The 24,750-nt window shown below is 40.8% G+C and overlaps 2 protein-coding genes across 5 annotated transcripts in view; one reads left to right on the top strand and one right to left on the bottom strand.

Moving 5' to 3' along the window:
* KCTD15 (potassium channel tetramerization domain containing 15) overlaps positions 1-20,093 on the top strand; it is a 45,877-nt gene extending 25,784 nt beyond the window's left edge. For all 4 annotated transcript variants that reach the window (XM_035543538.2, XM_035543536.2, XM_035543539.2 and 1 more), the window contains exons 4-6: positions 2,738-2,882; positions 10,068-10,373; positions 16,434-20,093. In XM_035543538.2, the coding sequence (XP_035399431.1) occupies positions 2,738-2,882; positions 10,068-10,373; positions 16,434-16,589 (607 nt within the window). In that variant the 3' untranslated portion in view covers positions 16,590-20,093. The remainder of the gene's footprint in view (positions 1-2,737; positions 2,883-10,067; positions 10,374-16,433) is intronic.
* A 1,331-nt stretch (positions 20,094-21,424) lies between these two features.
* Positions 21,425-24,750, bottom strand: part of LOC118246440 (transcription initiation factor TFIID subunit 4-like) — a 143,460-nt gene continuing 140,134 nt past the window's right edge. Inside the window, exon 15 of the mRNA XM_035543535.1 lies at positions 21,425-21,932. Within this exon, the coding sequence (XP_035399428.1) occupies positions 21,765-21,932 (168 nt within the window). The 3' untranslated portion in view covers positions 21,425-21,764. The remainder of the gene's footprint in view (positions 21,933-24,750) is intronic.

Here is a 24,750-nt window from a genome sequence, read left to right as displayed (position 1 = left end):
TCTGCACATGGCAGTGTCTGCTATGCAGTCTGAGACCCATCTGCTGAGTGCATCAGGTTGCGGAGCTGTCAGTCACTGTGTGTCCATGGCTTTACACATCCCAGGTACAGCCAACATGCAAAAATTTCCTCAAAGCTGTCATTTGGGTTCACTTTGTGCTCTCACAGTTGCATTTTCTGATAGACTTACTGCAGGTACAGTTTGTACTGGTGAGGAGGGAGAAGCAGGAGCACTTTCTGCATGCAGCATTACAACATGCTGCAGTGAAGCTTGTTCTTGGAACATAGCGGCCCCCTAAAATGTCAAATAAATCCTTAAACTATTCATCACTCTGTTTTTGGGGTGGCAGTTAAGTCTTTCAACACTCTGCAAGTTTCTTTCCCCAGCAGTAATTTTGCTGGTGAAGAAATACAGCTCAGGGCACTCCACAAAGGCCTCAAAATTCATGTTTTGTTTTCATTACCAAAAAAAAAAATGCTTCACTACATTAAAGAGCAGCCCATTAAAATTTTGTATCCTGTCTTCCCTGCGTCCTTTCTTTGTTGGCAAACCTTCCCTCCCTCATATGCACCAAGGAGCTGAACAGCAGCCATCGCTTTGGTTTGCAGTCTTCACAGAAAAAGGACTGTGAAAGGGAGGAGGTTTGAGCCACAGCCCAGCTTGTTTAGGGAGGAAGTAGGAAAGATGAGTTCTCAAAACTTTTGGTAGCCACACAAATACTTAATAAATGCACCTACCGTACTGAACGTTAAGTAGCTCTATCTGCTTTCAGGCTAACCCAGAACGGCACACAGGCTCGTGTGCACGTCTAAGGAAACAAATTAACTGTCTGGTTCCTGGACTAAAATGTAACGCTGTACCAAGCAATATATTTAGTTGTCTCAGGCAAAGAGACCTCAAGTAACAATAAAAAGGAAAATAATGAATTACTGGAGGCTCGCTGAACCTTGTGATTATATAAATTAAGTGTTGCAGTGTGAGCTGGATTGTTCTGATACAGTTGAAGAGCTAGAGGTTGAAGAAAAACAGTAAATGTATTATAATTAAGGTTTAGGTTGTTTGGTTATTCTCTTAAGTAACTCAGAGTAGCTGAATGCTAGCACAGACATGAGAGGAGCGCAGGCAGTGAAACCTACAACTTGCATAAAAGGGGAAAAGGGTTTTTAGCTGAGTTCAGCAGGGAATTGCTAAGTTCAGTTTTACTCGATATCTCATTTCATTTAGAAATTCATTTAGAAATAAGTGCCACATGAATTAAATTTGCAACTACATAAAAAAGCTGGGAGATCAGACCAAAGTGCAGATCTGGAGAGCGAATCTCACCTGTGCTGCAAGACCCCCCAGCCTGAAGCAAGCCGAGCGTGGGGCAGCTGCGAGCATTGGCGCAGCCGCTCCGGCTCATAGCCCGGGGCTCGCCGTCTGCAGCCCCGCTGGGGCCCTCTTGTACCTCTCGCCCATGCCCCTCGCTGCGGGGCTGGAAAGCAGGAGCGCAGCCAGGGCCGTGCCGTTCAACTCGCCAGCGGTGCCAGCTGTTGCCTTGGACAGGGAGTTGGTGGGCTCGTTTTCCACAGCAGGGGAAAGCCCTGCCCTGGTCGCAGCGAGGGATACTGGGGGATTGCATAGCTGAGTCTAAGGGATGATGCTCGACAGTGAAATCTGGCAGGCTGTGGAATAGTCTCACTGGGAAATGGTGGAGTCCTCACTGGCAGGGTTATTTAAGACTCAACTTTGAAACACGAGACACTCTGCAGTTGGGAACAATGCTGCACTGTCAGAGAGATGGACTCAATTACTTAATAGGTCGTTGCTGTCTGTCTCCTGTGATTTTCCTTTCAAGAACATATATTCAGCTGGGTTATTTCTCATGGGAAGACAAAACCTTCTGAAAGAAGCCAGACATTTGGAGGGAGAGGCGGGAGGAAGTGCAGCCCGGCAAATGCCCAGCTTGCTTTCTGCAGCGTACTGTCAGGATGTGGAGAAAACTGGCATGGTGCAGCTGATGGGGTGTTTTGGTCCTGCTTACACCTACCCAGCTGGATCTCTGCTCTCATGTGTCTCACTTCCTTTTCTTTGCTCAGGAAAGGGTTGCCACGTTGCTGTTTCTGCCAGACACTGATGCAGAGCCACTGGTGTGGGATGCGGTCCCGCAGGCAGCGCTGCAAATGCTGTATAGGCCGCTGGCTGCTGGTGTGCCCAAACATGCAGCACTGAGGGGGCCATCCAGCTCATGGCAGCGCACTGGAATCCCCCCCCTCCAACATGGAAATGCTTGGATGGCCTTTGGTCAAAATACCAGCACAGCTGGTGCAGAAGCTCATGTCCAGGAGCCCATCTATGAGTATCCATCCAGTTCTCGTTCACAGTACCTGCTGAACGGGTGTATAACGTACCTGGTGAGACATGTTCTCTCCAAAATTATCCAGCCAGCCACAGGGTGAGAACTTTGTAGGCACTTCCCTTGCTGGGGCTGATACTCATTTGCAGCCCTGATTCAGGGCAGGATGAGCTTAGTGCTAGGAGCAGTCGCGGGCGGGCACTGTGTGAGCATGTGCATGCACACACATCTAAGGCGTCTGTCTTGGTGCCCTTGTTTGCATTTGTCACCAAATTAAGATACTGCATTACTTTATGCACATTGAATTGATGCAGCTAGATTGGCTGGATGTTTTTAAGCCCTGAGGGTGTAATGAGATTTTGTCTCTTTTGCCCATTTCTTTTTTCTTTTTTTTTTTTTCAGAATAAGTCGTCTGTTTAATGGCACTGAGCCTATTGTCTTGGACAGTTTAAAGCAACATTATTTCATTGATCGAGATGGTGAAATTTTCAGATATATATTAAGCTTCCTAAGGACATCTAAGCTACTGCTCCCAGATGACTTTAAGGTAAGGAAAGCTACAGTCTGCCATCTATTTCCCCCCCTCCCCCGCCCCCATTTTGTCATTTATTTTGGAGCAGGTTGGGTTGTGTGCTTGACCTAAACATACTTAACTAAATGTTGCTGTTTATTGTTAGGATTTTTAGGACTTGTATATTACACTAGGGATGCTATTATTTAATAAATGGACCAATGGTTGTCATGGATACCATAAAAAGTTAAACGATGAAGCTTACGGCTAAATCAGTTTTTCTAAACTAATTGTATTTTCTCACATTTTTAGCTTATTTATCAGGGTATAACAACAATTGAGAAGCAACACCAGCAACTGGCACTTACCAGGATTTAATGTTCAGAATCTAAAAAAAATGTTTTAAATTTGATACTTAGAGGAATTAAATTGTGTAAGTCTTTTTCTTGTTGGTATGAAAAAGAAACACCCTTAAACAAACCCATGAGGGTTTCTGTTAGATACAACCAATGCAGATACTTTGATTTCAACAAGTAATCTTTTACAGAATTTATGAATGTCAAAATATTCGTGGGAAATGGAATTTATTGAGGGATTTTTAAGGAGCAATATGTGCTTTCTATAAAGTCATGATGCTGGGTTGCTTTGCAAATCCTGGTTGTTTAAACCCTCTCCTCCTAGCCTTGTTTATTTGGCTTCGCACTTAAAAAAATTGCAACATTGTCATCCTTATGTATGAAAATTAGAAGACAAAACTATCCAAACTAGATGACAAGATTCAACAAAAGAGCTAACTTCAGGATGAAATGATGAATAAATTTGAGTGCTAATGGGGTTCCACTCAGAGTTAGAGAATGCAGAGAGTTACTGGAAAGGAACGTTCTCGCGCTGGGTAGTAAGGTTTTATTTCTCACGTTGGACTAGGTAGACAAGGTAATTTGGCCAGGCCTTATTGAGTCATTCCAAATTTATGGTTGCTGTGGGGTTTTAGCTCTGGAGTACAGCTGATCCTCTTGCTGCAGACCGGCCCTCAGCCATTTTTGCCTGAATCACAAGCACAGCTGGATTTGACACCGGCATCTCAGCATTTAGAAGTTAACGTAGAGCAGACGCACTACGCAGTGGGAGCATACATCTCGTGCCGAGGCAGGGGAGAAGTTTTGGCATTCACAGGCAGTTTTGAAGCCCCAGCTCAAAAGGGCTGTCTCGGGCACTGGTCTCTTGGGAGCGCACAGGGTGTTGTGACGCAGGGCGAGAGGCAGAGCACGCAGGGCTGGATGCGAGAAAAGAGAAACAAGAGCAAATGCGCAGGTAGGAGTGACGCTAAAGACCTGTGGGTTGCAAGATGGAACAAGTAAAGAGGGTGGATGGAGAAATGGTACAGACGAAATGCCAGAGAGATGCTTTAGCAGCAGTGTTTGGGACAATCTGGTAGCACAAGAAGGATTGAGAAGAGGGTGTAGAAGAGATGTAGTTTGTGCAGATCATGGCCTCGACTGGCACCCAGGAAGACATTTCAGAGGTGCTGTAAAACGAAACCAGCAGGATTTGGTAAGAGCCTCAAGGTGAGAGCATCAGTGGATGCCAAGGACTTGTCTGCACAGCGAGCCGCTGGCAGGGCTGGGAGAGACTTGGGAGAGCCGGCGCTGTGCCCATACTCGGTCCGTTGTTCCAGACCATATCTTTTCATAGGGTTAACTGTATTTTATTTGGTTCCTCCCTGAGAGCTTTAGAGCAAACCTCAGGCTAAGGAGGGCTCAAGAACAAAGCAAAGTATTGCTAGGTAGGGAGTAACTAAATAAAAATGCATAGAAGAATGCGCTGCAAAGCTGTATTAAAACTGCATTGTAAACGGATTTGACTTCACAGAAATCGTGTAATTTTACCAGCATGATTAAAGTGACAGAAGACAATAATCAAAGGCAGCAAATGGAATCACTTGGTGTTTCTAAATGCAAAACTCTATTTAAGGTATAAAACCTGACAGGTTTTCCAGTGAGACTTGCATTAAATGTTCTTTATGTCAAACAAAGCATTATCAAGTGTTTTGAATATTTATTAGTTTTTACCCCTTAATTTAATCAAGCAATTTATTAGCCTCAAGGTTTAGCCAAGTTGCTTTTCAACTTGAATTGCTGCTCAGATGGTTATTTTGGAAAGTTTGGAATGTTAGTACCATACCAGCCTTACTGCATTTGCTATTTAAGTGTTGTTTTCAGACTAATTTAACACTGAAATGCAGAGAAAGTGGAGTATGTGTTCCTAGGCTAGTGATTCTCTATTATCAAGTCTGACTGGTGTGTTTACAGTGAATATTAATTACACTTCCAACTACTAATAAGTCAGAACTTGAAACTGTTCAGTATCTGACAGGTCTCCCTGCTGAAAGCAACATTCTGATAGTTCATATAATTTTTGTGGGCTTGGGGGATTTTAGGCCGCTTTAAGTATGCTGAGAAATTACCATGAGCTGTTGGCTTGGTTCTGCTTTGCAGCCAGCTTGTGCCGAGCGAGACGATGGCGAGCAGTCAGGAGCTGCCTACAGCTCCCTCCTCCCGCACGGGCTCAGCCCCATGCAGGGGCCACTCCACCCTGGGTGACAAATGTCCTCAAGCAAAGCGTGGAGCCAGCACCCTGGGTCTGCCGTGCTGCAGGGTTAGGGCGTCTCTGGCAGAGGAGCAGACCCTCCTGTGCAGCCCAAATATCTGCCTTGATTCCCCCCATCAGAGGTATTTACCCAAAACATTTATGACTGCCATCTGTCCCCTTTACTGGCAAAATACCTTCACACAAAATCAGGACCACGCTGCTCATTGTACCTACTTATTTGAGACTCACTTCCTTCTTAGAGATCTTCCAACAAAAGTAGGTGTAGGCAATGTGTATATCATTATTTGATCTTAAGAAGGGGAAGAGCACAAATGCAGAGGACATTTGAGTTTCACATGGGTCATAGAGGTCACCTGTAGGACCAGGACCACAAGGCTGGCACTCTGTTTTATTAATACAGTTTTAAAATTAGCATGCCTATGTCTAGTTTTAAGTGCTCTCAGACTGACCTTAGCAAACAGCACAGTTGTCATAGTGAGCAACTTGCTCTCATATTCAGAAGGCAGATCTTCCCAGCACTAAAATATAAAAGAAATGTTGAGTCAGGATGACAGTTTCATGAAAACAAAGAATAACAAGTGAAAAATGAGTAGAAGGAGCTATTTCAGCCTGCTCAGGAGTCAATACGAGGTACAGAAGTAAAGAATCTCTTTAGCATCAGGTTCATGCAAGACATGGTTTTGCAGTTTCTGTTGGCCATCTGTGCTTGTAATTAGTAGATCTTTACTGACACGCTGGCATTGATGTCAAAATAGCACAACTTGCCTTGAAATCACACTTCCTGTCTCCTCCCCAGGAAGATGTGACCCTTATCAGAGGTGACTGCTGAATTTAGCCAACATGAAATCCTCCAGAAAAAAGTTTTTCTACCAAATCATGCACAGAAAATGATTTTGTGTAAGCCAAAAAGCTGCATGTTTGAACAATCTGTTGATCTTTCTCCTGAGATCTAAATGCTGTCTAGAGTTTGAAGATGGAGAAAGGCTGTGTGGACTGTGTCTGGCTATAAGCTCCCTTTTCCAGGTCACTGGACAGATCTCCCTCACTAGCTCCTGCCACAGCCACGAGAAGCTGAAGGGTCATGGTGCTGCTGAGGGCTCACAATAGCCACACCACAGCTAGCAGGGACTTGGGGATGGGAGACCTTGTCCTGCAGGACGAGGAGCTCCTGGATACCATACAAAATCTGTTCTGGGATGCTGCGGGCTGCTCGGCAAAACTGTGCTAATGACGGGTACTGTCCAGGGGTGCTGGAGCCTCTATGAGAGAGAGAGGATGTATGCATCCATCATCATACGCCTGGGACAGAAGCTGTACCAGGCTGCTCTGAGGCTGAGTTTCAACAAAACAGTGTGCACTTTGCCACTGTGCTAAGCAGTTAACACCCTGTAGCTACTCCTGTTCCTGCTTCAGTGAAATGTGCCTTTTTTGGACAGGTCTAAGAAGATTCGTGTCTGCATCTGCCTTTGGTAACTTATCCAAATGAGCAGCATGGAAATTTTTTTCTTGCAGCTCCTGTGGCACCTCCTTGGTAGGGGTGCCTTGTGGTTAAATTCTTGTACTTGATATTTTATGTTAAACATTTGCAAGTCATCTGGGTATGATTTTTTTTTTTAAATCTGTGGTGCAAGGAAATACATGTCAGTGTTACCTGAGCATCCTGAGCATGTTGTGTAGGCAGTCCAGAGCTGAGCATCACTTCTGGTCCAGCTGCACAGATCTCTGAATGGTTTATAAAACCTGCATGAGAAGATAGAGTATTAATAAGCGTGAGCTTTTAGAGAATTAGACCCCACACTTTGAGCCACTCATACTTTCTTTCCTGGTTTTGCAAATACATTGTCAATTTCCTTGTGGTGCTCCAGCTGCTCAGTGCAGAAATGCCAGATTTCCAGTTACAGAACCAGAAGGGTACCTGGATCACTCTGGGGACAGACAGGGAAGAGCTGTTTCATTTGAAAAGTGGTCGCCATCTTACTGCAAAATGATACCAGAATTTGTCTTGTTTATTGTAGGACAAACGATGATTAGCAGGAGTTACTAAAGAGTTGTGTTTCATGTGGTGGGCTAGTAGATAGCTGTGGGGGAAGAAGAGATGGTGTAATCCTGATTGTGTTTGCTTTATGGCATTATTGTTATGGCTGGGGGCTGCTGGACCGCTGAACTCCCGTGATCTGGGATCCCACAACCTAGCCCAAAGCCCAGTGAAGTCAGTCAAAAAGACTCATGAATGTAGTGGGCTTTGCATCCTCCTGCCTGAGGAGTTTTTTTCATATGGCTGTACCACCTCTTCTAAGTTTAACTGTTGAGTTTTTTTAGCACACATTCATTGCTCCTACAAATAATGTTATTTTACAGTGACCATGAACAAAAAGATTCCGGAACTAGATTCTCAGGATCTACTGAAACAGTTTCACTGACTTGTGAGCACTGCATGCTCCTGCTCACCTCTACGTTACATTTTTCCTTAGCATTGCGTGCTTTCCTTTGCTCAGGAAAGAGGTATGTGGGACCAGCAGATTCACAGTGAACATCTGACAGGTCCCTTGCAAACACCTCTGCAACGAACAGCTATATGGGGGACTCTGTTGTTTCCATGTCCTGCGTGACGAATCCAGAAAGTTTGGGGCAGAGGTCATTTTTTTGGTTTGAATTTCAGCCACTGATCCCATGTCCAGTGAGCAGGGAGCTGCACAGGTGGAGACAAAAAAGCAGTAATGGTTCAACAGAGCATGCTGTTTTGGGGGTGCAAAATTACCTTCCTCTGACTCCTGGGCTGGTATTACAGGGGATGAGACTTTGGGGCTGGCACTCTCTTACCTGACACCAGGTGATGCAGTCAGCATCCACACCTCTTTGGCTGGCTAGGTCCTAACTCCAGTTTATGTGCAGCATGCTTCCTATATGATTTCTTCTTTAATCTTCCTGTTGTTTTTCATCTTCTGGCTCCTTCTCTTGGGTGTGTTTGTTGCCCTCATTTTTTCACACTTGCTCTTATCACCCCAGTGCCTTCTCCAGTCCTTTTTTCTCCACTACTGATGTACATATTGTCCCAGCCCTAACAGACATCAAAGAGATGTAAAGGATCGGATGTCCCTTTTGTAACGTGATAACCTCGCTAGTGTCATTGTTAATATTCATATGTCTCCAGGCTCTAGGCAGCCCTGGGGTGAACGAGCACCGCTCCACTACTGGCACTGGGTCTGTGGTGCCAAATTTGAACACAACTAACTGTTTTGGTTCAATGATAATATCCTGCAGCAGCAGATTTTACAGGTTAATTCCATGCCGCTACGAAAAGTTGCACCTCTTTGTGCTATATATTCAATGGCTTTTGATTCTCTTTCTTCCATGAGTTCTGGAGAAGTGCTACAGTTAGTTTTTACGTAATTTTGATGCCCATTTCCTGATAACTTATTGTCATTCCCTTCTTCCCAGCCTAAGCGATTCCAGTAATTTCACTCATGAATTTTCATTTCCTTCTCGTGCTGTAGTAGAGAACTGGCCTTTATGTCCAGGTGTTAACCCACAGCATGCTCCCAAAAGTCACACAGTGTACAAACCATACAATATTTCCATCTGTGAGTGGGCAGAAGAGCCAGAGGAAGCAAACAGCAGGTCTTCACGGAGGAGCTGGTGCTGTGCCTCTGCTGCTCCTCTTCCCTTCAGGAAGCTGAAGGAGGCAGCAGGGCTGGTGTAAGCAAACCAGCCCCGTGTGCTTCCCCCCCCCCGTTCTTCTCTGGCTCGGTCTGATGGCGCTGCTGCAGGTGCTTCGGGTCTGGGGGGCTGCTGCCACCCTGCTCCTCGATGTGCACTCATGCATTTAAGCTGAGGTGAGAAGATCTGTTGGAAATCTGGTGAAAAGTTATTAATGAGCACGTGCAGGAGAGATCTCAGTCAATTAACTGGGAATTGGATCAAATTGGGAATTTGAATTGCCCGAGGGCCCAAGTTAGGTTATGGACAACTGGCTGGAAAGAATACTTTCTTTCAAGTTGTTGGTGTACACAGCTGAGCTCCCAGCTACTGGGATGGTCACTGCATCAGTATAATTTACTGAGCTCCAAAGTGTGCTTTAAATACGTGAATAATCACATAGGGAGCAGCTGAGCTTCTGCAGCTGAATTTCAAATGTGACAAAGACAGGTGAGGAGTGAGAAGCTGAACTGACATCTCTGTCTTGTGACACGTATGTGAGGGATGACAGCACAGCCCAAGAAATTCTGTTGTAAGATCAGAAGTGAGTATCTGAGGCCAAGTGAAGATTAGGGCTCAGGACATCTTCTCTTACATCAGCAGGCTTTGCTTATTGCAACCAGTTATTTTGATTTCTTAATCCAAAAGTAAAGCCTTCCGGCATTGAGCTTGTGGGATAATAAATGAAAGAATAATTCAGTGCAATGGGAACTTCACGGTCAGCTTGAATAAATTCAACAGTAACACACAGTGTGGTTTTCTGTGTAGGTGTTAGACGAAGACAAAGTATACGGATACCTGTTGCCTTTGCACTCTTGCTGACAACACATAAGCCTAAGTAGGTCAAACAGGAACAATACTCATTTTTAAAAGAGAACTATAAGCATTTCTAGTTTCTCTATTTTTTTTTCCCAGGACTTTAATCTTTTATATGAAGAAGCAAAGTACTACCAGCTGCAGCCAATGATTAAGGAACTTGAGCGATGGAAACAAGAGAAGGAACAAAGGAAACATTTCCAGCCTTGTGACTGCTTGGTTGTAAGAGTGACTCCAGATCTGGGGGAAAGAATTGCATTGAGTGGGGAGAAAGCTTTAATAGAAGAGATCTTCCCTGAGACCGGGGACGTCATGTGCAACTCCGTAAACGCAGGCTGGAACCAAGACCCTACCCACGTTATTAGGTTTCCTTTGAACGGATACTGCCGGTTGAATTCAGTGCAGGTAATGGCCTTTCAGTGCTGGCTCATCTAGATGCTGGTGTGTTTTTTCTTTTTTCCTTAATGTTATTTCTTGTTCAATTATATGCAAATTATTTGCTTCTGCCCAATTACCTTTAGTGCTTATACTGCAAGGAGACATTTTCTGCCTGGTGAGATCACAGTCTTTCAGGTTTTCCTAAGTCTAAGCAGAAAAATAGATTTAGATTTTGTGTATGTTAGTGCCATGCTGGTCTCATAATGGTGTTATACTGATAAATGCTAATTTTTTCATCAATGTATAGCCTGCAGCAGTTTTTTTTCCCTCCAAAGTGCCCCCAGGAAGAAAGAGAGAGTTCCAAAAACTACAAAAAAAGAAATCTCCACACCATTTTATAGAAAATGCAACAATGTGTAAATGCATAATTTATGTCTCACTCATAATTAAATGATGGTGCCTGCGGGATGGACTTAAAAAAATTGATCTCTGCACTTTTTTTTTTTCAAAAGGATGTTCTATAAAAATTGCCCAGAGTATTTTAAACAAAATGTATTTCATTTTATAGTCAGAGTTTTGACATTAGGTTTAAAATTAAACATATGAAACAAAAGAAGATAACTGGACAGATAGGTGGATGGTGGCGGAAATAAATATGTGGCTGGTGTTTAGGCAGCAGCCTTACGAGCAAGAAATGCCATTTTACAAGGGATCACCACCACTGTGGCCAGAGCTTCGGTGTGGTAGCTGTCCTTGGGCTGAGGAGAAGGAATGGTGTTGATGCTGTTTATGTATGCCTTAATGGGAAAACATAGAGCTCTTGGTTTTTGCATGTATGCCTTTAAAATATGCTACAAAGAATAATTTAATTACAGAAAGTAAAATCAGCCTAAAGGGGTGTGTTTTCAAAGTCACCGTCACCTACAGAGGTCCTAGCTGGGCTGTGGGAAATGCTGTAGTGGTCCTCATAAACTTCCTTACGGGCAAATACCCACAAAAGAGCTGGCCTATGAGACAGGCTGGCTGGACAGGTTCCAGAGGGAGGCATAGCCAGGAAATGGAAGAACTTAGAGTGCTTTTTTTCCCAGTATTGTTATTACACAGCAAGCTGAGGTTCCCTCCATCTCCCAAGCTGCCAGCTGACAACGTTTTTGGGAGACCTGCAGTTGCAGCTATATGTAAAGGTGGGTGGGGTAGTTTTAACAACCTGCATTGACGCTGACACCTTCTGCCATGGGACAGCATTCACTGATAACAAAATATGTTAATAGAAGCTTTTATCTGAAACCATTCTAAAACCCAGCACTTTTAAGTGATATTTGGTTCAAGACTCCCAAGTGTTTTATTTGGTTGAATTTAACAGTCCAATGCCTGTGGTTAATTTTGCAAATCCTTAGCAATTTCACGTTTGGCAAGGTTTAGAGTGGGCTGCCCCAAAAATAGAAGGCTGGAGGTGGGTCAGAGGCAGATCCATTCGCTGGTAGTGGGAATAGTGATGAATTCATCACTGTGCTGGAGAAGGGAGCAGCTGCAGTTCAGCTAAGGTGAGTGGGTAGGGAAGCATGTTTGTGTTTCAGCCACACGCTGTCCATGTGATATGGTTAGATGCATTTGAGAAATTAAAATAACTGAAACAATAAGAGTCCTTGCTGGCCACTGACAGGCTCGGCACTGCAAGCAGCTATTCACAGAGCTGGATGCCCAAACGGCTTAGCGCTTGGCTCCATTAAGTGGCATACTGGTAGGAAGCGTGTGTTTGTAGTAAAAGCTGAATGCTAATTGTTACTGCTTGAACGTGTTTCAAATTCAGTCAAAAGTTTGTCAGAATCAAAGAGTCTCTTAGTAGGTTCATGTTGTGAAAGAAAATTTCTGTGTTAAAGAATCTACAGTCTAAATAATTTATTCAATTACATCATTTTACTATATAATTAATATAAAGTGTTTTCAATCACTTTCTGGAAAATGATGCATTTCTGAGACAAAAGTCCAACAAGATTAACAGCTAATTATTATTGACTGTGATGGACTCTGGTCAGCACATAGGCACTCTCTGTTACCTTCCCACTATTTTTTGGCAATATTAATTATTAATATTAAATCAAAAGTTAGAAGTACAATGATGTAAATATGTAGAGTTAAGGGAGAAAGGTTAGAAGGTTTAGAGGTTGGAAGAGCAGAATCATTTCCAAAGAATCTGAAAGACTGGCCTGGTAAGTCTGCCTGCTGCTTACTGAGCTGCATCACTTTTGTCCCCCTACGCCCTGCTTAAATGTATTTGGTAGCACAACTACAATATGTATAAATTCTTCAGATCTTTGAAGAAGATTTTCGCTAAATGCTTTGTGTCAGGAACTGTACATACAAAACACAGAATATCAACAGTGAGTAGGTAGTGGCAGCCAAAAACCATAGCAGCTCTATATTAAATGCTCATTTGCAATCACATACTGGTATAGAGTTTTCTCAAGACTAAGAATGGCTTTTTTCAGCTCCTCACAATAGGTTGTGGTGAGATACACGAGCTTACGTTAGAGAAAATTCTGTGATGTCTGTATATGCTAAACATCGAGTCTCCATAAATAAGACTGTATTCTTCAGTATTCTGTAAAATGTAAATAAAATACAGTAAGTGCAAGTATCATATTTCTGTTTGGAAAACCTTCCAACAAAATCAGAGCCCGTATTTTGATGTGCTCAGAATACTGGGAGACAAAGTATATTAAATCTTAGCACAAATCCTCTATTTAATATAGTGTGCATGTCTCCCTATACGTAAGAGAATCACAGCTGATACTCATTTACTTTTTGGCATATTCTCTTTGGAGATTTATAGGAAAGTAGCTCTGATTTTTATTTACAGGCATTTACTGTTTTCCCTCCGTCTGTCACTTACCTTCAGAAAAAGTAATGCACGTAAGGCCAAATTCACTAAATGGAATTTAAATCTGTTCATGTTCAACATGCCGTTTAGTCTCATGCATGCATTGGTGGATACAAACAAATGCTTAGGGCACATGGAAAGCAGCCTTTAGGAGGCTTTCTCCATAGAACTGAGCACAACCTCATTCAAGTTATACTTACAATTCTGCAATATTTAAACATTCACAGCACTATTTACAGGATTTGACCAGTTTTGTTTCTCACTCAGAGGACTGATGATACCGAGGTTCTTAACACTAGATTATAGCCTGCAGTCAAGTCCTTCGAGCATATAGGTAGCAAAAATGAATTGCTTTGTTCTGTGTGCGGTGCTCTAAGGGTGTAATGTTTACCTGAACTGTGTGTTTTCAGAGAGCTGGCTCAGGAAAGAAAAGTCCTATAAACATGCAGCCTTCCATAGCTTTGGACTGAGGCAAGCCGAGGGCACCCCAGTGCTGGTTTTGTCTTACAACCAAATTGATTTTTAAAAGTTTTTATCAAGGTTTTAAAGTCATGTCTCTGAAATTTTACCTGTCAATCTTCTGTTTCTCTATCCAGCTAGTGGAAGAAGTCTCCTTTCCTGTAGCTGGGCAACCTCCTGTCCTCATCTTACCTGATCTAAGAACAGGGATACACAAAGTCAAAACACATGCCAGCCTGTGAAAGAGCTTGATGATGTTTTATTCCTTTTTCCCTGTCGAACTACTGCCTTTTTTAGCAGGAACAAGTAAAACAATATTGTGGCCTCTCTGTGTTACCCCAGTTCTGTCCTAACGGCTTTGTGCAGCCCAAACAAATTACAGAGTTGTAAGCTTTTTGGGTTTTAATTATCTTAGCCCCCCCCCCCCCCTTTAATCACTCCAGGTTCTTTTTTTTTTTCCTCTTTTTTTTTTTTTTTTCTGTACACTGGTGTGCTTTTTAGCCTTTTCAGTTCTACAACTTTCAGGGCAAAAGTCAGTAATAATTTGGCTGGTGCAAGTTTCTGAGACTGTAAGTCACTTTGTCCCAAGGCCAGGCAGAGCTCCTTGGGCAAGCTGATTTAAGCAGATCCTGCATGGCTTAGTACATTTCCTGTCCTTTACCTGTCCTTAAGAGCCAGGGTAGCAAATACAAGTTTTTAGTTAGATACATGTTATCACTAGAAACCCAAAACTGATTAATATGTGGATGGCTAACACAGACGACCTCAAAGGAGTGCTCTCCTGGATTAGAAACAGCAAATGCTGCCATGGTTTGCATTGCACTACCATAGTGCCTTGGATAGAGTTGTCCTTTTGAAATCAGTTACCTTTAATAAAGGCTCCAAACTGGTGCTTCTGGAGCAAGCAAAGCAAACATTCAGTCAAAAGAAATGGTGCACCTTGGCCTCACATGGGTCTTTGTGCAGGGGTGGACAGACATCTGGTAGGATAATCTTTAACACGTGGCACTATTTGTAGTCCACCTGTAGCAATCATCTCATGCCTTGAAACACTTAGACTGAAGCACTACTGCAGTAGGTATCACGAGCAAAGTGCTTCACAGTGTCACTCATGGTAAAACAAAAAAAGAAATCAAATTGTTTCTGTAGTAGAAACCTGTGAAAGCATACAAGTTTTCTCCTCTTTAATTAGGGGATACTGCTTAAACACTTACCTAAGTTGAGTGAACAAGTTTTTAACTTAGTCCCTGCAGTTGTTGGTGGCAGACAACTCTCATGTGAAGGTCATTACTAGGTTCATCAGATTTTATAAATCATCAGGTTCACATCGCACTGCAGTGGCCCTACAGCATGGAGCAGTGGAAGTGGTACTGCGGTGGGACTGTTACACACTTGATGACATTTTTCTGTAGAGACAAACACAGGAACCACTTTTCCTGCCTCTAAAGTAAATATTGGATCAGTTCATGTAATCAATCAAATTTTAGACATAGTTCTGATTTTTCAGTTACATGCTGCAGTATTATTAGTGTTACTAGCCTGTGTGGTATTTTGGCTCAGTGCTACGGCACCATGGGCTCTGGGAAAGGTTTGTCTGGAGGAGTATTAGATCGAGATTTCACATGTGGGTGTGAAGATTCCCGTTATTCAGCCAATCTTAAAATGTACGTCTGGTTCAGCTCTGCCATATGTAACGCAGCAGAGCCTTGCCCATCCTCCTACCCCCTGTAATACACAGCCCGAGCTCCAAAGGGCGTATAAGTGTCTTCTGTCGTGCTGAGACTGTCATTTTTGGAGACACGGTGCTACTGCCCTGGGCTCAGGAGAGCTGCCAGTGGGGGAAAGGGAGGGAGCATGGCATCTCCTCCAGTGGATCTTACACTGCAGATCTGCCAAAGATGGATCTGGCATCCAGTCTCACCGAGTGCTGAGAAGAGTCTGTGCGCTTCCTGCTCTGCTGGGGAAACTGTTTATCAACATGCTCACCCATGTGAAAACAAGGCCCCCGTCATATTGCCAAGATCAGTATATCCTGGGGTAATGTGCTGTGTGACAGTCTCAGAAATTAAAGTTGCCTCTGGGTTCCTTAAATTCATGAATCTAAATCGCACCAACTTTTCTTTAGAAGGAGAAAGAGAAAATATATATTTGGGCAATACAAATTAACCTCTTTCTTGGGCCAGAATGTTTCCTTATTGTCCATGTCTTGGCTCCACATCCTATCCTTGCCATGCTTTTCTGAAAGCAGCACTCCCTTGCAGCAAGGGAAAACCACAGCTGTGATTTTCACGAAGATCTGGTGGAAGTGTCACTCAGATTCCTAATGCCTTTTCATCTGCCAAGGAAGAACACAGAAATGTTTTCTGCCCCTTTCTATGAGACTGTTTCATATTACTAATGAACAATGGGCACTTTTTATTAGGACTTAAACCTTACGTTGATTTGTATCAGCTGTAAGAGAGAACATCAATATAACTGCAGTCCAGTATTTTACTATATAATGTAGGAAGCTGCTCTGTAGAGTGCTTATTTGTTTGATTAATTTTTGTTTTCTACAGAGGTTTGCTGAGAGCGAGACTTTAATCACAGTGTAGTCATTTAAGAATAAGTTACAGAATTATAGCTGAATAATATTCATTCTATGAGGAGTCGAAAGACTAAATTCGTTATTTAGATCCAGTGCTCCTGAAAGCTTTTATCACTAGCACTTGCTAAATATTAATCTGATTTTTTTTTTTACATTACAGGTGCTCGAAAGATTATTTCAGAAGGGATTTAACGTGGCAGCTTCATGTGGTGGTGGAGTGGATTCCTCTCAGTTCAGCGAATACGTCCTGTGTCGCGAAGACAGACGACCACAACCTACTCCAACGATCAGAATAAAACAGGAGCCCCTGGACTAGACCCTACCCATACTCCTTTGTAACCATAGAAGTGTTTAATAGTCCCTTATGTGAAACACAAAGGATTTGCAAAACAGTATTAGCAAACATATTTTGACTTTATGTTGCCAGTTAGTGGTATTCTGAAACTACCTGTCACATAGCCAGCCATGAAATGCATTTGAAAAACCAGTTGTCCGTTTTTCACAATGAAATACTGAGCATGCTCAGCATACCAGGTTTGGTGGGAATGTACTTTGAGCTGAACAGCTGTGGTGGTGAAAAAGGCAAAGCTTCATAAACCCCTGACCCTAGATTGGACTTCTGTGGAAAGACCAATTAAAGTGATTTGAATCTATCAGCAGGAGAAATGATTCCGACAGCCTTTCCAACGATACCCTGACGTGATGCGTGGAAGTGGGGGCCTCCAAGAGGAAGATGGTACATTAAAAACTGCACTGAGTATCTTCCCTGACTGCCACACCTCCTTCATATCAGATGTGCTTTACACCTCCACACGTTACATTACACAACTCTTCTGTGATTGTACTCCTTCACGCTAGCAAATGGCTTATTTTTATACAACATTTCCAACTGAAGTATCTCTGTGGACAGAATCCGGAACCAGAAAAGGACCAATTTATAGTCAACTGGTGCTCAGTATTAAAAAACACACAAACAGACCAAACAAAAAAAGCAACAAAAAAATGATGAGGCCAATTATGGCAATACTTGCAAAAGTAGGGATCTGGAAGCACAAAATAAAACTCCATCTACCATCAAACAAGGGCCACATACCTATTGTGGAGCTGTAGTTCTCTTAAAGCCAGTCGTGTTTTGACTCAGAAACTATAAGTTTTGCATCATCAAAGAAGCGTGGTTCTCCCAAGCAAGCTCTGCCACCTCTTGTTGTTCATTTACTAACCATGTTATAAGCCCACATTTAGGAGGAAACACTAAGAATTTTGGACAAGCTATTCTTTATGGGTCTGGAATTTTTGCAAAAAGATGTTAAAAACCTCTACTTCCACTGTCTGATGAAAGCAGGTCACGTTTTGTTTAGAGTGTTTTTCCTCTATTATTTTAAACTATTATTAAAATACTGATTCTGTAGCTGCCCTCTATCTGTTTAATTGTATTTTTAAAGAAGCCCATGGTCTGTAGGAGGTTACTCTTCCATTCATGAATCAGTATCGACTCTCTGACTTACAGGGCTTCCTAACTCAGGAGACAGCACCATGTTTGCAGGTGCAAGGTTATAAATAGCATTCTGCTAAATCCTGTTTATTGCTGTTTAGCATGATTGGGTCCTTAATAACTAATTCATGTGTTAATCACTATTTAGTTTCTCCCACATTAATTTATAGAATACTGTTGTAGATGCTGAATTTTAATTAAACATTTTAGATGAGTAAATACAGCCATATATAACAGTATTAAATGGTCAACAATTCTTTAATACCTAATGATTGCAATCAGACAAAATAAAGATTCAAGTTTAAGACTAATATTTTCAAAAGCGATGAGCTGTACTAAATATCCAAGTTACAATCTAGGCAGAGGTCTAATTTTTGGAAAAGTGCTGGATACCTGACCATAGAAAATCAGACCTCTGCAGGTTTTTTCATCTTGCTTATCCAAACCAGAGATCTCTTATGAAAATCTTAGCCTATACATATTGGCCTGCTAACTTAGCAGAACAGTTGAGCAAATCTGTCTACTTCAAAAGAGTTGTAAAGCTATTTTATTTTGTGGTTTTATACTTGTATGACATTCTAAAGTTCCTAGGCATTGCCATATTTGAATATATGGCACAGCGTTCACCTTTGTATGTAAGATATCTGTAGAATTGTATATTATACATTTAATATTGTAAAGAACTTAACGTATAATTGTCATGTATTTGTGTATGCACATTTCTTATACAGTACTTCATGCCATAAACATTTCTGTAAAGTAAATGATCAAAAATAAGCAAGTAGGGTGGAACACTCACTGTATTTCCCCTGTTGTTTGAAAGGTGAGAAGTTTTGATTGCGTCTCCTCTGGCCTTTTGCTCCGTTCAGCTTGATGTAGCCATGTCTTACAAAAAGAAAAGAAAAAAGGGTGTTTTATTTATTACTTTCATACATTGAGTTCACTTTAAGTTCAAAACTTAAATAATCTGTTCAGCTTCTTGTTTTTAGCCTATATACACTTTTGTCCTGCACTCCTGACCAGGGATACTTAGTACTAGCAGAGGCTGAACTCTTGTCTGTGTATCCTCTTCCATTCATTACCTCTCAGCTAGGGGATAAAGGTGAACATGTCACATTTACGTTTAAAAATGCTCAGTTCTGCCATTCTTACTCAGGCAAAGCCTTCCCTGAGGTCAGCACAGGTTGTCTGCAAGCTGGACCGGACACTGAGTACCTGCGGGGTGCTGAGCACATCCTGCTCCCATTGAAGTTCCAGGCAGACAGCTCTCTCACAAGCTTGGAAGCAGGATGCTTTCAGATATATGTAGAAAGCCATTTGAAGTATTTGTGGTTGGTTGGTTGGTTGGTTTTTCTTCAGTTTGCTGTTTACCGTATTTTTTTTTATAGATCAATAAAGCAGCTCAAGTACTTACAGCAGTTTGCAAAGGTGGCATCATGAAAAGTTCCAGGCTGCGCCAACCGAGTTAAATATGAACTTGAGATGGAAAGTTTGAGCCATGACATCACATTAACTGCAAAATAGCACTAAGGCAAGGAAGACATGTGGAAACAATCACTTTGTTAGAAGAAATATGCCTTTTTTTTTAAAAAAGAAAGTTAAGCTAGGACATGTTCTTTTAGTTAGTAACTTCAGGTCACTTATTTAAAGTTTATTACAGTTTCATTTATATCTTTTTTACTTATTTCCCTGTATTCTTATGCAGCAATATCAGCATAAACTGATTTGAATTTCTACTTCTGGCCTTAAACCATAGCAACGTAACTTAATTAAGAACATTGCTCAGTGTCACTAAAACAGGTTTTAAAATATCATAGAAACTCCAATAAAACCGTGGTGTGCAGCCAGCAAATGTTTTTATTATGAAGGCCAAAAAGTAAACATAGTCTGGTTTTAACCTAATTTGATGGAACAAAATTGTTCTGATCCTTTTTTTCTTTTTTTTTTCTGAGCACTGAAACTGTGGCTTGAAGAACATTAGTCTTTGCTAGCACTTTGTACAACCCTGTTACACCACTCAGCTCCCAAGTCTCAGAAAAAAAGTGAAAGAATGTTATGTTGTGCTTATTGGACTAATTACTTTGAAAAAAGCAACTGTTGAGTGCATTCATTCACTGTATTAATAGCATCAAGGTTTGTTGACAATTTTATTAGATGTTTGACAAAGGATAAGAATCAGCACAACAAAACATTGGAGTATTTGGTTTTAGTATTTCTTTGTGGGTATTCTGTTAATATTTTAATGCAAAATGTTTCTGAACAGTGCTTAAGAACTACAAGACAATGTGAAATTCATGTTTGATAAATTAATACTGTATGTCACTCGATGTGTTATTTTAGTAAATTGTTTTATTTCTTTACAAAATAAGTACAAATAAGGGAGTATGTTTTCACACAAATTGGGGGTATTTACGAGTATGTACAGAAATCATCAAAATAACGTAATTCTAATAAACACAAGGCCTTTATAAACAATATGTACAAATTATCAATACATTTAAAACATAATTTTACACTTCCTGGCCTTAAATACCTTATGAATAATCTTTTGGCTAAATAGCAGCAGTATAAATTTTCTTCTGCTTTTCATAAACCTTAAAAAATAATTAAAACTTTTGTTTTTAAAACTATTGGACAAATAGTTCTATTTGTGCTTTCGCTATGGTTTCCCATCAAAAAAAAAACATTGCCTCAAAAAAGTGGCAAGCAAAACATAGTAAAAATTGAAAAGATAAATAAGCAAATGTCTCCCTTCCATGGTTACTGATAATACTGTTAGGTTTGAAGTACAACTTGTGCCCAGCTTCTTGCTTAGCATTCCTATCTGTACCTATTTAAAAGACTCACACTAACTTTGCTTGGCTTTGGTGTGGGCCCCTTAAATTCCAATTCAGCAAAGCATTTAAAAAGCATTCCTCTCACCTTTAAGTACTTAAAACTACCCATATGCTTAAAGTCATGCACTTGTTCATGAGCCTCTCTGGACTGGAGTCCTCAGGTCCAATCGTCCAAGGCAAAGCATCACCAGTCCCTGCAGCGCTGCCCCGACCACCCAGTGGCACCAAGCTCGCAGGGCTCACCTCTGCTCTCGTGACAACTACTAAAAGTGGAACTGGATCCCAGAAACTTCCTTTACAGTGACTTGAAGAATCCATATAGAATACTCTAAAACCTTTACTGAACAATACTCTCCTTTAAAACCACCATTAAACCATACTCTGCAATAAATAAATTAAGATTTTAGAAAATAAAAATGATTCATGTTACTAACCAGCTGCTACAAATGTGCAAAAGGTTGAATAGATTCAGAAAACAACTGGAAGCTAGTCAAGGTAACTCCACTGGGACCCAAATGCACAGATTTCATACACTTAGGATTTGGTTCAGCAAATGGCTCAGGAAAAGAGCTGTGCAGTAAAAGCAAAAATCCTAAATATATAAAATTTGTGAGAATGTGCATTGGCTATTCTTTTAGCTGTGCAAAAAAATGCAATTAGAACTAATCTAAAATAACATCAGGTATCACCACGGTTAGTCATTGGAAACAGTACTAGTAAACCTAAAAGGAAAAGAAAACCAGCACTGTAAGTGAACAAAAAGGTTAATCCCCTGGTTAGGTCCCAATTCTGTGAACCTGTCCCAATCCTCCTTAGTATGAGATGGTTTATGTAAGCCATTGCAGCAGTTTTGCCATTTGTGTAACTTCAATGCCATCTATTTTAGCCTCATCTAAAATGGCCAAATGTAGTAAGACTTTGAAGTTGGTTACATCTGTGGATTTAACATTTTAAAACCTTTTGCACATTTTTTCTTTCTTTTTTTCCTTTTTTTTTTTTTTTTTTTTTTTACATAAAGGGAATTTATTGCATGTGTCTGACAATTTTACAAAACAAAATTACTGAAACATTGACTTCTGAAAAAAATAGAAGGCACATTAAAATGACAGCTTTTCAATGCAAGTTGAGCTTCTGTATGGAGAAATCAGTACAATTCTTGGCTTTACTTAAGCAGAGCTCGATAGAGCAGGAGAGAATGGCTCGTTTCTCTTTCCTGTTCCATGTAGAAGATGAAGTCCCTGAGGTTTACGCGAGTTATTTTCTGTCGGGCATACTGCCTGGATGAAGGAGTCCCCAAGCCAGCCTGACTTCCACCAGACATACTGAGGCCCTACAAAGAAAACACAGCAGAGTTCAAAGTCCTGCAACAGTGGAGAGTCCTCCAACTCTCAGGTTTACAACTACTAACTGCTGGATTATTTTAAACGCCTAAATGTATTACGAGCCTCATTCTGAAAGTATTACATGACTCTTTTTTTTTTTTTTTTTTCTGTTCTTCTGAGCCTCAGCAAGTTAACCAGAGTGAAGAAACGAGTGAAAACATGCACATGAGACTAGACCTTGTTTATTTACAACACAGGACAAATATATCTGGTTAATTCTCCTGCTACAGTCGTGTTAGCCATAGATGTAATTGACCACTACAATTTCAAGAGCCTTTTTTTAGGACAAAACTAATTGCAGTAGATACAGGCATCTTTGGTACATCAAATGTGTGCACAATGCTATTCCACATCCTGTCTAGGACTGGAAAGAGGTGAGTGGTGTACCGGTATGTTGCTACTGCCATAATAACCTCAGCAGTCCCATGGGGACCCCTATTATCTCCTCTGGGCATACTGAAGAAAAAAGGCTTGCTGTGAGGAGACACTACACAATCTTGCTAGAGAACACAGTACTCAGCTGAGAGGTTGGAAAATTAAGTAGAAAAATTGCAAGGAAAACTCAGACATCTAAGATGATAAAGACAAACATTGGTGTACTGTTTTCTAGTGCTATGTTAAACCTTTTGGTTTGTTTTATTTAAATTGGTCCAAAGCTACTGAATTAATGAATACTTCATTCTGGCCTTCTGTATAGAGATAACATTCAAAAACTACATTCCTTAGTTACTGATCAGGGCCAGAGCACACTATGATGCGAATATTTAGAAATTGAAAGGACATAATTTATAAACTGTGCAGTCTTGTTGAGTTTAGAACAGAAATGTGATAGATGGATAGATTCCACCCTTTTTTCATCCTTAAAAGGCCATTGTTTTTAGTGCTTCCAATTGATTTCTGGTGAAATAAAATGTTCTGACTTACAAAATTAGGTTTTAATCCATAAAAAGGTTTAAATTATTTTTCAAACCTCTAAAGCATCTGGCACAGTTTTCAAAACTTTTAAAATACCTATTTCAAGTCTACTTACTGCTGCTCTTAACTTACCTTTCTTTGTCCAGGGAATACTTATTCTAGGATCTTGATTCTAGCCATTAAAAATACAGTTAAGCATAATTTTAGTACTGAAAGGTTGTAGGGGAAACAAACGTGGTATATTGCAAGTAAGACATAACACTGTTTTCACTACTGCTTTTCTCTCTGTGTACTGGCAAAATCAGACTCACCTGCAGAACTATACTGCTCAAGTTATTTCTCCTATATCTGGCTATTAAATTACAGTAGTGGGGCAAATCCTATTCTCTTATAACCACAAAAAATGCTTAATGTAGTTAAATGAATGTGGCTAAGCTTAGAGGCAAGAGAAGGAGAAGCCCACAACCTTCGAGCGCCATAAGCATTTGGTCTTAGGGATTCTGTTCTCCAGTATAAAGTAGCTTTTGTTAATAGATTAATTGATTTACCACCTAGCCTCACTGCTCATAGGAAAAGCATGTGCTGCATCTCCAAGGGTTGTTCATCCATGCTGAAGACAGACACATCCCCAGTGCACAGTCCATTTATTAGTGGTGCTCTGAATTTATTCAGCCCTTATGCCAAAACGCTTTGCATTCCTAAAAGAAATAGCATCATTTAAACTCATACTCTTTATCTTCCACAGGTCTGAAACAATACCCTACCTTAAGCTGCTTCTAGTCTGCACTCTTACCATGCATTTGTTTTGCCAGGGCTGTTGCCATTATTTCCAATTCTCCAAGGAACTACCATGTCTATATTTATTTTGAACAAGCTGACTCAAAAATATTTTTCTTCTCTGTCTCTGATACGGTGAATCTCTCCCCCTGCTCCAAGTAATAGTTCTTTCACATCCATGCTGACTGCAGTTCCTGAACATAACAAAAACACTTAGCAATGTGGCCACCTTAAACTCATGACAAGAAACTCTTCAAAAATACTATCTGTAGCTTACTGGACCAGAACCATCCTACACACGCTTAACCAAATATTAATAGAAAAGCTACTTCTATATATATTTCTTCACATAAAACCATTTAATACTTGAGGTACCTGTACAGCAAAGAATTGCTTTATATTTATTGGACAGAGTAGTTGGAATTAAGATGAGGTAAGTCATATTCATTGCATTTATCACTTGAGGTACTGAACTTTTGGGTGGTAAGAGCATATACTTAATGCAACACCGTAACACGAAATTAAGCTGTGCACATTCATAAATGTGCTTGTTAGCTACTCAGTTACCTGATAACACTCTGTAATTCTCTTTCACAAGGTGAAAAATTTGTAAGAATGTTTTTAGAAAGTAGAAAAGCACAGTTGTACATTGACAGGACAATAACGTGTAACTGTCAATATGATCTCTAATTTAAATTAAAGACCAATTTGTTTGGTACTGTATTGTACTCAAAATTATTCTTTGGAATGCTACATTAAGTACAGTACTAAATGCCACTTTTTTTTAAATTATATACATGAATACAAGCCTAGTTAATTGCCATGTAATGGTGGAATTGAAGAAACACAGGTTTTACTCAAGAAAAAACTTTTTTTTTTTTAAATCAGCATGACAGACTTTTCATCAACACAAACAAGCCCGATCTTGTTTGTATCTATGGCAACTAGTAAGAGTTACAAAGATAAAAGCTCTAATAAAAAAAAAATAAATGGTTGTAAATTGTTTACATCCTTTGTTTCCTGCCTGCCACACCCAAGCTATTACCAAATCACACCCACTCAAATATACATCAG

Source organism: Cygnus atratus, chromosome 12 (assembly GCF_013377495.2).
Source record: "Cygnus atratus isolate AKBS03 ecotype Queensland, Australia chromosome 12, CAtr_DNAZoo_HiC_assembly, whole genome shotgun sequence".
NCBI classification, from domain to species: domain Eukaryota; kingdom Metazoa; phylum Chordata; class Aves; order Anseriformes; family Anatidae; genus Cygnus; species Cygnus atratus.
The sequence above is the reverse complement of the archived record's forward strand: the minus strand, read 5'-3'. Positions and strand labels throughout refer to the sequence as shown.